Source organism: Idiotropiscis lumnitzeri, chromosome 11 (genome assembly GCF_059441095.1).
Source record: "Idiotropiscis lumnitzeri isolate Australia: NSW breed Sydney's pygmy pipehorse chromosome 11, RoL_Ilum_1.0, whole genome shotgun sequence".
Classification (NCBI taxonomy): Eukaryota; Metazoa; Chordata; class Actinopteri; order Syngnathiformes; family Syngnathidae; genus Idiotropiscis; species Idiotropiscis lumnitzeri.
Window position 1 is genome coordinate 9,912,824 of NC_142401.1, and position 12,372 is coordinate 9,925,195.

At 39.9% G+C, this 12,372-nt stretch overlaps 1 protein-coding gene across 1 annotated transcript in view; it reads right to left on the reverse strand.

Moving 5' to 3' along the window:
• Window positions 1-12,372, reverse strand: part of atg7 (ATG7 autophagy related 7 homolog (S. cerevisiae)) — a 39,993-nt gene that overhangs the window by 13,305 nt on the left and 14,316 nt on the right. The window contains exons 16-17 of the mRNA XM_088308710.1: window positions 9,712-9,792; window positions 5,622-5,744 (exon numbers count right to left, since the gene is read on the reverse strand). Of these exons, the coding sequence (XP_088164836.1) occupies window positions 5,622-5,744; window positions 9,712-9,792 (204 nt within the window). The remainder of the gene's footprint in view (window positions 1-5,621; window positions 5,745-9,711; window positions 9,793-12,372) is intronic.

The following is a 12,372-nucleotide window of genomic DNA, read 5'->3' on the forward strand; positions in this document are numbered from 1 at the left end:
CATCTGCAGGCCGTTTATTTTTACGGTAATGTTGCAAGATACGTTTGAAATGACATTAACATGTTTGTGGTGTAAACTATCAAGACAGGCAATTATAAGCCGGGTGCCGGCTATCAATTATTAGCGTTTTTATTTCCCCGCTATTTGTGGCGAGGCTGGGCCACTGCAGATCACTATAATGTTCACTTGCGAGAGTAGTAGTTTGCACTGCATCATACCGAGAGCTGTTTCTAATATTGTGGTTATCATGTTGCTACACAAGTCAGGCCCATCCAAGGACGAAATTTGAAATTCAAAGCTAAGAACTGGTCTACATGTGTGTGTGTGTGTGTGTGTGTAGGCTGCTAATGAAAAGGCAGCCCTAATGTGTTTTCTCCATCTGGTAATAATTGCTGCATGTAGCAACCGTAGCTGTGTTTGGATAAAGCTCTGACATACATGGGGCCCTCTGACGCCGCTCTGTGTGTGTGCGTGCGTTTGCGTCGGCGTGTTTATGTGGGCTAAAGAGACAGGAAGAGAAGAGCCTTCGAGCGCCGACGGCCAACAAAACTAAATCAACTTTATCGTCAGCAGTTGTGTTTTAACGTTGGGGAGCTGCGAGCGGAGTGAGCGTAGGTGGGCCCGGTGTCCTGCTGCTGCTCCTCCTCTGGGGGGGCATTCGTAAATGACTCAAGTTGATGATTTAATAGCACAACGTTATCAAGCAACCACACACAAACGCACATCTGGAGATTACGCTGGATATCCTGTGATGACAAAGTGACGCAGAAAGTAATGCAAATTTCATTGAAAGGGACTTAATGACAACCACAAAATTGTTACATAACAGTACCAGGGGGCTTTGGTGGGAAATTAGACACAAGTTAGACAAAAAGAACCTTTCATCGGACTTTTGAAATTGAGCAATTTAAGCGACAAAACTTGCAGTGTCCTAAGTGCTGGCAGATCGGCAACATTGATGCACAATGGGAATGAACGGAAGTTTATTTTTAAAAAGCTTCCTGAGAGAAGCTTGGATGAGAGCATGTCTGTGTGAAAGTTACAAAAGCACTTCAAGGCTCATTGCAAAATTGATCAGAATTATTGCTGTTCAATACGAGCTAAGCTAGTTTGTCTCAGTACCTGAGTGAGTAACACAAATTTCATCGACCTTGCCAGAAGTCTCTTGCGATCTATGATTATTTATGATAAACTATTTAAAGTGAGTACCACCACGACTACTAAATGCACAATTTCTCAGTAAGTGGGGGGTGGTGAAGTCAAACCATTAACCCAATTCGGTTTGACAAAACACTTACCACCAAAATAAATGCGGTCGGGGCTGACAGTTTTTATGAATAAGGTCGGAGGAATGAGGCCGGAAGGCTTGCCAGATCGCGGCCGGAGAGTCGGGGACGGACCGGCAAAAAAGGGTCAAGTATTGTTTGTCCACTGTCACCAATAGGACAACAAAAATGATTCACTCTTGTTAAACAAGATGTTTTTTATGGCCCAGTGAGTAAAATTACCGTTATCTCAAAATTTCATGTAGATCATTTAACACGGCACACTTGTGTGCCACGGCAGTGTTTGGGAATCACTGGTAACTGCCAAAGAGAAAACCAAATACAATAAATACAAAAATAATTCTACTTATTGTCCTGATCGTAACTGCCTCATCTGAAGAACAAACGATGACTGTATTCAAAAGGGGTCTCGCCCAAATTCAAGTCAGCAGACAAAACGGAGTGACAAGTGGGGACAGTCTTCTCAGAGGTCAACATGGCCGCTCGGTCTTGTGACTTACTGGCAAGGCCACTTTGCAGGAGGTGGGTGCAGAAAAGGGGTCTTTGTATTGTGAGGGTCAGTTGGTCACACATCCTCTTGTGTGGGATAGCCACACACAGATACAGACTGAGATTTATGGCAAAAAAAAAAAAAAAACTGCAGTTTACTGGAAATGACCAAACGTATTCAATACGAGAAGGATTGATATTCCTGATGAATCAGAAAGTGACTCATAAGGTAGGATGCATGGATACATGAATGAATAAATGGAATATAAAGCATGCATAAAGTTTAATTGCATTGCTTATGATCCAAAACACACGAGTTCATCTGTGAAGCATGCTGGCGATAATTTCATGACTAGGGCTTGCAAGGCTGCTTTGGGAGCGGGCTTACTCGTCTTTATTGATGATGTTAGTGACACAATGAAGTCCGAAGTCTACAAAACTATTTGTCTGGAAATTTAGTGAAAAATGGCGCCAAACTAATCAGGAGAAACTTCATCATGCTACAAGACAATGACCCAAAAACACCAAGTCAATCACCAGACCTCAACCCAGTAGAGCATGTATGTCAGCTTCTAAGGAAAAGACTGAATGAAGAGTTTACAAGAAAGAAACAAACTGAAAGAGGCCTGGAAAAGCATTTCAAATGAAGAAACTGAACGCAGTCAATTGGTTGCAGATTTGATGAAGTTATTGCAGTTAAGGGTTACACCAACAAATAGTCAATGTTATTCCCTCTATGTTAATTTAATATTTTCCGTTCCAGTACTGTTGCTCACTTGAAAAGTGGGAGGTTCCAAACAAAAGCTGATCTGTTCTGAGTTGTTTAACAATTTAAATACCATTAAAAAAAAAAGACAGTGTTACACATGAATATCTTGTCTTTGGCCACTTTATTGTGTTATTTCCAGCTCAAGGATTTACATTCCTCAAAATATAGCAACTAAGCAATTTTGCTAATGAATGAGTTCGTTTGTGGAACAATTTGCTCATTTTGAGGAGCAATTTTTTCCAGGTAAGTTTGGCACACCAAAAAACATAATTAGCGGCTCGTGCATTGAGGAAAAAGGCTGTCAGTACAATAACTGTGAGAACTAATGTGAATTGCAGAACAGGTTGACAATCAACATGTCATACGTCAGTTTCGTGTAAAGACAAAATTCGCACACTTGAGGCTGCTTTCCTCGAGCGATTACGAAGTACTCATCAAGATTGCTTCGCTCCCTCACCTGGCGAATTCAAAACTGTATTGCCACAGTGTCGCGTGTGTGCAATCTCGTGGTGCTTCGCCGACAATCTCCAACTACTCATCCCTGATTGGTCGCTCTCGTTTTTTAATCCACCTACCAATCAGTGTCAAGGAATGAGGCCTGATCATCAAATTCCACCAACTGTGGTGATTGTCGCCATCGTTTATAAAGGACCTTTAGAAGGTGCTGGATGTAAATTCAGTCAGTCCCGATACCGTATTTGTAAGGCCGTCTTTTCTATTTATAACAATATTCAAATTATAGCACAAGGGGACAACCAGGATGTCACTTGGGATTTCAATTTATTTGCATTTGTGCTTGATTGTACAACCTCGTTTGGTAGTTGTGAGTGCTACAATTCTCTATTCAATGTCAGTCCCTTTTAAAAAACACAAAAAAGGATCGTAACATGAGCTAAGGCAGCAGAAGCTTGAAGAGCAAGACGGTTCCAGGGGCAAATTGAGGATGGCGCGCAAGATATAAAAGTCAGCGTACTGGCTTTAATAGGCAGTTAGAGCCAAGCACTGCGGTCCAACAATAGCAAAGCTCTGACTATAAATCAAAGTATAAACTCAAAGAGTAAATCCAATTCAGACAGCAGCACTTTTTTTTTTTTTTGGGAGAAAAACCTGAATGATGCAACCAGTTTTGAATATATACGCACCGAACTGGCCAGACGCCAGATTCACGGCACACATTTTCCATCCTACTGAGAGCTCGAACCTAATCTCGATGGGGCTCCTCTCACAATGGAGCCATTCACACACTCGCGCTCAGTCTAAACTTTAACCAAACTTGAACTCCCCCAAAAACCCTGCAGTGACCGCATGAAAAGCACTTCTCAGGTTACCATTCGCCCGAAATAGGCCCAAAGTGCATATTACAGCCCTCTGGTGACGTGCGTTAGAGTTTAGAAAAGTTACACACGTACACACACCAGCTACCATCAAAATAAGAGCACATACTAGGAACTTTTTTTAAGACACAAATGAGCCACGCAGGGAACGTTACTCGGTTCATTTGGATTGCTGCACAATTTATCCCCATAGTAATTATAGATAATAAGAGGCTTTAATTCGCAGCTGCTCCTCACACATCACATTTTTTAACATTCATACTTTTCAAGGGTAACAAGTAAAAAGTTTGTGCACCCTGATTAATTAATTGCAGGTATTTCAGGGGTGTGCAACTTGGTTGGCAGGAACACAAACAAAGAAGACTTTTACAACGGCTGGAAAATGACGCGGTAAATTGCAGTAACAGATACTTATGGCAGAGGATAAAGAATATATGCCTCCGAGTAGTGTTACACTAAATTGTGTTGATGCAATGTTTGTGCTCAAACATCAGTTGTTTAAAGCATCATAACACCACCACAGATGGGCTATTGGTTAGCCCGTTCGTGGCGTTTTGCATTTTGTTTTAGGATTAGTAGACCTTAAGATAAGGCAAAGCTATGTGGTTGTTTCAATTACACAAAATGAAATTATCTATGACGTTTAATTTGACAGTTAAATATGTACAACCGGCAGTGCCATTTGAAAGCTTGATGCCTATTTTTTTTTTTTTAAGAACCGTTTATTGCCAAACTGCTGCTTGTTGCAAAGTGAGTTGAGTTGACTGCTCTCAAATTTTGCCAGCAAGTCCAAGTAAAAAAAAAACGCTGGGATAAACGCTGGCTCATATCTAAAAAAAAAAGAAAAAACATAAATCCCAACACTCCTATCTCAAGGCACTAATGACTTCTGGGACTCAGAGGAAACAAAATGCTGTTATATTCCCGTTTGTTCACTATGTGTATCCTGCGTGACATAAGACGTTGTTTCAGAAGAAGTTAAAAGGTTTGGGGCCCTTAGTGGAATGGACTAAAGCAAAATTTCTTCTCAAGTTCCACGAATTTGGCTAATGTGTTTACCGGAAAGACTTGCGGCGCTTGTGGGCTGAGCACTAAAAAACAATCGCTTCATCCCCTGATTGAAGAGAGCCAGATTAGGCCACAGAGATTTTCAACACACTCTCATAAAACGCTCCGAGAAAGACGGCAGCAGATAGAGTGAAGGTGTCCCAAGCAAGATGGAGGAGAAAAAGTTTCTTTCATAAACATCCCATCTTTTTTTTTTCCTCTCTCACTGTTATCTTTCCTCTCTTCACTCGGCCTCCTCCTCCTCCTCCTCCTCCATGTTATGAGTAGGAGTCAGGGAGGAAGTACGTGGGATTTTCCCACATCTTGGGATTTAGGAACTTAAGTGAACTTAAGCTAACTGGGTCCATCCTTGAGGCAACGTAGATTCTTTGTTTTAAATATACGTGTAATTCTATTGGTTTTACATTTGGTTTGACAGGAAACATTTGAAAGGGTTTGGTGGTTTTACATATTTTGAGCCCTAAATAAAGACTTTCTACATTTACAGTATCCAACAGCGGCGCCTGGACCTAAAATTCTTTCCAACTGCTTATTAATGAATATTTAACTCTGTCAAGAGGTGAGAGATGCCAGCAGTGATCCTGCTCCCCTCTGCTTAGTCCAGTATGGAATTTAATGATGATAATGCAGGGGCTACTGAACAAATTTGTGGTGAGAGTCTGAAACTGTATTTACCTCTGCCGCCTGGGTCTCCTGATGTAACAATGTCAATCCTGTAAGGTCCTCCAGGAAGGAATGTGAAGAGTTAAACACCTCGGACAGGAAGTGGAAGCCTTCTTTTTCGTAGTGGTCGAGGACCTAAAACAAAACAAAAATGAAAAGATTAATATAAAAAAAATTACTTAGTAATTTAAACTGAATTTACCGGTTTCTTTCTATCAACTTTAAAATAAATTGAAATGCAAATAATTTATTCCAATCTCTAAAAGAACACGGCAACATTTTTGTGATCCATGTTTTTTTTGTTTTTTTTATAATAAATAAGGATACATTTTAAGAAAAAAATATGATGGGCCCAATATAGATTTACATCATACAAAAAGTGGACATGCAGTCACAAAAACATGCAAACATCAAGCTGCTTGGAGATGGCCTTGTAGCCGTTTATATAATTTTCTTTCTAATCTCCTGAGACAACTCTCTCCTTCGCTTCCTCTGGTGGATGTTTTGATGTGGTACACACCATGTCACCAAAGAGCACAGTGACTACTTGGCCGACTGACCGATTACGAGTTTGAAGGCACCTGTGATGCAAATAAGAGGACACACCTTGGTTGAACATGGTCAAATTATTTTCAAGCTTTTCTCAGGCTATCATTATTTTTGCCCAGGCCTGTTTCATGAGTTGTTTTGTTTTTTTATATAGTCTTATTTTCCTGTGACCACTCATTAACAAAGGGTTACCAACAATTTTGCCCATGTGGGTATGCGCCCAAATGTATTTGATTGATTTTGACATGAAATACTAGCCAGAAAATGATTTGAACACTTGATTTTAGTGATGAAAAACTGTAAGTTGGACACTTTTGGGGGTGGCTGTCAAATAAGGTTTAGTCACAGATGAGCCCCTTGAAATGGTACCTGCACTTTGCAGCATTGCGATTTTAATGATCAACTTAACAAAACGGTGAGCTTTTCTGCTGACTCGACACCTTCTTAGCTGCCGTGTCTATTAAATGATAACAGAAGCTAAGCGCCTAAATTGTGTTTTCCCTGAATACTTTCCCCGCTTAAGTCGACCGTCACGCTTTCCTTTTAGCAGCCCACGATTGGTGAGCCTGCCGTGGTATGATCACGTTTTTTTTTTTTTTTTTAAGTAAACACCTCCCAGTGACTCAGTGGCTTAGACTGCCCGCGTTAATGTATATGTGGTCTCCACGGCACATTTGCTGTTTGCTGCTTGCTTTGAAAACACACATACGCACACAAACCATGCACTGACTCACTCGTAAGTAACCACTCAGGCCCTAGAGCATTTCAGAAGAACACAGGAAGTGAAAGGCCATAAACAACATGAGGTGCGAGACGCTATAAGTGCAGGGTGTTGAGTTCATTGGTCAAATTATATTTGATATATTTTTGAGGCAATTTATTGCGCAAACCATTTTATTGTCATCCTTTGGAAAAGCTGTACTATGATGTCATGACCATTTATTATTATGACAGACTAAAGGAAGGTTAACATTACAGTAGGGAGCATGAGATCTATTTTATTCACAAAGACACTAAGCACAGCGTGTGAACCGACTGTCACACCAAAGTGGAGACTGAAGTACAACCCTGCAGCGCTCACAGCGGAAGCTCGGAATAGACAATGCAAATGGAGGAAACTTTAAACCCAAACAGGGGTGCAATTTCAAGTTCTGTCGTCTAACAGTGATGCGACTACACTTTCTAAATTCTAAGCCATTTTCCCCATCAGTGTGCAAACTGGATGAACGCCGAGAAAGTTGGTTTATGTCGGAGTTCCGACCTGCAAGTCGCTTTTGTTGTCTGACACTAATCTATGCGAACACGTTAGTCCTAATTATCTTGAAAAACCTGGAAATTGGTTTAAGGCACCACTGAATGTGTGTTGAGACCATTTTAAGGAATATCCTAAAACGTTTGAATCTGTTCAGGCAATGAGTAACCGCTATAGCATTACGTCACTCATATACTGTATGGTATTGACTCCAAATGCTTGAAATATCTGTTCTCGAAATAGTACTCGGTGTAGCCAATAGAAAGTCACATGGCGAATTATATGGCGATTAGAGCCATGTCATGTAGTGGAAAAGAGAGAAAAATCTCAAGAGAAGCATGGAAAACCCCTACAAATTCTAATAACAGAGGTATCATATTTGGTGGTGTTAGCACAAGTAGCTCATAGTAAGCGGCATCTGGCACCATTTTAGAAGAATCCACGTCAGTGGTGTTTCACTCTGCGTCGCGTAGTTTTATTGGCATGCGGTCCCAGATAGAGTAAGGAAGCACACACACATACACACACACACAAACACACGTATGGTGAAAAAAAAGCCCCAAGTCTACAGGAACTGCTCCAGTCCAGACAGGGGCTGAATTGTTTTGTTTCCATAGTGACCTGGCAGCACACAGCTGACTGCCGCACACAGTCAGACACACACGCGCACACACACACACACACAATAGTGAACGGGTTACTGATTGGACACACAAATGGAGGGGGGACACGGAGTGTAGAAGGATCAGGAAAGAGCCAACAATGTAAAAGTGCAGATTGAGATGTGAAATTGGCTGGATGGACAACAAAAAAGTGGCCTCAAAAGCAAAGCAGGGAGGGGGAAAACGCGTGGGTGGGATTGAAAGCAAATCAAAATAAACCGTTTTTCTCTCTCTGTCATGTTCTTGATTGTTCTTGACTACACTGGCTTGTACTGTGCTAATAATCTCATCAGTCACGGAAACGAGACACTTAGCAACGAAGGTGGAGAAACTTTTATCCCCCCTAACCCCTCCTCGTGGGTCGGTCTTCACAAGAAAGTGATAGATCTTGTGGCTTTATGACCTTTTTATGGACACAAAGACCGCATTGAGATTGGGGGATAAAAGCGAGACTTTGGCGAGCCCTTCACTTCCTCCCACTGTCCCCCCCCCCCCCTTTTAACACCCGAGCCACGTTTTCTCCAAGCAGTACAGTTCAGTGTGGTTCACCATGGGACGGTTTGGAAGCGTAAATGCCAGGAGCCGTCTTATGTTTTTAACCCAAGATGAGCCGACTGAATAGACTTGTCGACACTTGTTCAAAACTTTGATCTTCTGGTCTGCTAGGTTGAATACGTTTAGGGTTTTAAGATGGGTTGAGGGGTTTGAGCAAAGATTAGGGAGCAAAGACAGGTTTGGGATATCAATAAAACGTTAGGGCTTCCAATTACGGTTTCAAGCGAGGTTTAAGTTTTCAAATTTGAGTTTTGAGCCAAGGATTGGGTTTAAAATCAGCATTCCAAACAAGTGTTGGGGTTTTAAAGCTGTTTTCTAAATAGGCTTACAAGCAAGGGTTATGGTTTCAAGCAAGAGATTGGAGTTTCAAATTAAAGTTAGGTTTATAAATTACAGTTTAAATTTAGGCAGAGTTTGAAGCCAGGGTTGATGTTTTAATTTAGGGTTTGCAGCCAGCGTTAGGGTTTCACGCTACTGTTGAACAATGTGGTCACATTGTTTTGGCTATTCTGTTTGTTCAAATGAAGCAATAACTCTTATCAACTCCCTCCTTCCATGTCCCTTCATGTTCATGTTGTCTTCAGTGTGTGATGCAACATATTGCAATGCTTCTTTGTGAGGGACCAAATGGAGGACTACCGCTCCCAAAAAAAAAAAAAAACACACACACACACGCACCCCCCCACGCACACATCAAGCTTTTACGACAGCCCTGGATATCAGTGAGCAACTGCTCCCTGATTGATTTTCCAGCTTTTCTTGGCATTCCGTATTCCTCCTGGAGCAACATTTCAACACACGCATTCTCCTGACTTTGCAGCAAGAAAGCAGAAATTATGGGAATTCCCCCCCTGCAGCCTCCCTCTCCACACACACACACACACACACACACACACACACACACACACGCAAACACCAACCACCCCCACCCCACTTCTGCATTTTGGGTCACACGCCATCTTTAATCCTGATGGGACAAGTTAAAAACAACACGGCCCAGAGTGCCAAACGCGCTGATGTAGTTCTCCAGCTTCATTTTTAGGTGGATGAAGTGGATGGGGGGAGGGGCGGGGTTGTCACTTACAACAGGCGAGCAGGCAGTGCACTTGTCGAAGGCCAGACTGGCAGGCAGGACGTTGTCGAACCTGGAGAGGAAGCCGCGGATCTGAGGAGAGAGGCATCAAAAACTAAACAACTTGCTGACATTGTAAACATAACACACATCACATTTATATCCACGCAACTCCTGTTAAAATGTCACTGATATATTTAGCCAAGTCATAAATCCGCCACTTGGAGGCTTCTGGAGTAGCTTTAACTTTATGTGCGTTCCATGGATTCAAACACATGCTCGGGGCGCCCTGTGGTGGCAGGGATATGAACAGCATTTACTGTATAGCCCTTCAATTAGCAATCTTATTTTGTATACTTGAAATGTTTTGTTTATGTTTTTTTGCTGAGAATAAATTCAAAATATTAGGAAGTTTTGATAGGAATTTGTGACAAAGTTTTAAGAGTACAGTTACAATAATAAAATTAAATGTAGTCCTGCTAAGAATAAGTTTACAAGACAGTAATTTCATCATAGTTGCGAATTATTATTACTAGATTTATGAAGTCATATTTTTTACTTCCACAAAAGAATTCAAAAGAAAAAAAAATACACAAAAAGATAATTTCAAAAGGGTGTATTATTTTTCATGAACATTTACAGAAATAAAGTTGATAACATTGCAAGAATTTACAACTAATTTCGCATAATAAAGAAAGTTTAATTCTTACCAGAAAAATAGTACCTTTGAGAAAATATATTTGAGAGAAAAGATGTAAACGAAGATATCATTTTACAATAAAATGCAACTTTTAAAGAATATAAACAGTTTCATAAGCGGAAAATACTTTTTTGTTTTTTTTTTAAATCAGATACAAGGAAAATTAAGTTGTATGTTATATTCGATGAATACTATTGTAAAATACGCTTGAACTGAAAGGCTGCATTCATTACAATAAAATAGATCATTTCTTTTGAGAATAAATAAATACTAAAATAAAGCTATGGGGTAATACAGTAATTTTACAGTACATTAAACAGTGCTCAGAATATATGAGTACTGTATACATATTTAAAAAAAAAATAGAAAGATTATATAGAACAATCTGAAAACAGTCAAAATCTAAAATATCCTGCTGAGAATAAATTCCAACTGTATTTATATTAACATATACAATAAAACATATATTATGAAAATAAAGCGTAACTTCAATAGAAAAAAAGTAATTTCACAAAAATAAAGTCATGAATTTACACGATAAATTCCTCATTTATAATAATAATTGCTTGAGACTCATTTAAAAAAATAAAATGAAATAGTGTCCTTCCTCCACAATTCATCAAACGCATGACGTGTAATTCTTCACTCAGCCACAAGTGGTCAGTGCAACATTACCAATCGAGCGACTTTTAGCGTTGCAGTGGCATACAGTAACTTTTATTCACAGTGGAAAAAAGAGCGGAGAACATTCGCCACCTCACCTGTCATCTCCATCATCAAGTATCCAAACACACACACGGCAGCACATTTTAATGCCGTTTTCCTCCGACATCGTGCTGAACATCATGAGCAGCAGATGTGCCGAGCAAATGGCGGAATTTGTCAGTGTGATGAATACAAAGTGATAAAGATGATGATGACGACGATGCAAATGTCAAGTGAGAGAGTTAACGCCTCAAATCGTTGCAGTGGAGAACAGCTTGGCCATGGACATACACACAATCATCTTGTACTAAGTGTTTCATTGACAAGGGACAACTAATGGAATAACAATAATGCCATTTACATAATAATATACCCTAATAGTTTTGTGCATCTTCGTCAGTTGGTGTCAGTAAAAATAAAAATCGACCAAAAAAAACACAATACGACGTGTCACCGAATCTGAGATGTGTGCTCTTAATACGCTGTTCTATGAGACTTATATATATGCACATCAACAGTACAAACAGTAGAATGCAGCACACTGCTGGCATTTCTATGGCAACCCCCACGAGAGCAAGTTAATATTACTCACAGAAACACATTCGTCAAACATTGCTCGCGCAGCCATTGCTCTCAACATTATGTTCATCTAATGGAAACAATAAAAACCTCCCATTACGATAATACTAATGCGTAGAAGAAAGCTTAAATGATACATGTGAACACAAAGTTGCACTGACTGCAACATAAGAACGAATCTGATGAGCAAAAGCTTCGATGACGTGTTCAACGGCAGAGGCAAATTAATTTTACAGCGCAAAGGTAATTACACTGCACCCAGGGATGCTCAAAGCGCGGCATGATTAGTATGAGTGGTATTAAATGCTCATGTTACTTTTTTTTCAATCCAGTACAGGACATGTGTTGAGTGCAATTCTGTTGTGTTTAACTTTGAAGTATAATACATTTGAAACTTTCAGTATTTTTTTTCATTATGTAATACGTCACTTAAAAAGTGAGTAGTTTTATTTGATTTTAAATTTACCAAACTGTGGAAAACTACATCTTCATATAAATAGTCATTTTTTTCCTGTCATCCGACAGCTTTGATCAGGTTAAATACAAAAGAATGTTTCATAAAATGACAAAATTAGTGTAGTATTTAAAATTACATTCTCCTAAAATTGTTGTCAAAAATATATATAAAAAATAAATACTTTTTTCATTCTCCAAAAATGTTGTTATATTCCAAGGGTGAGTAGTGATCA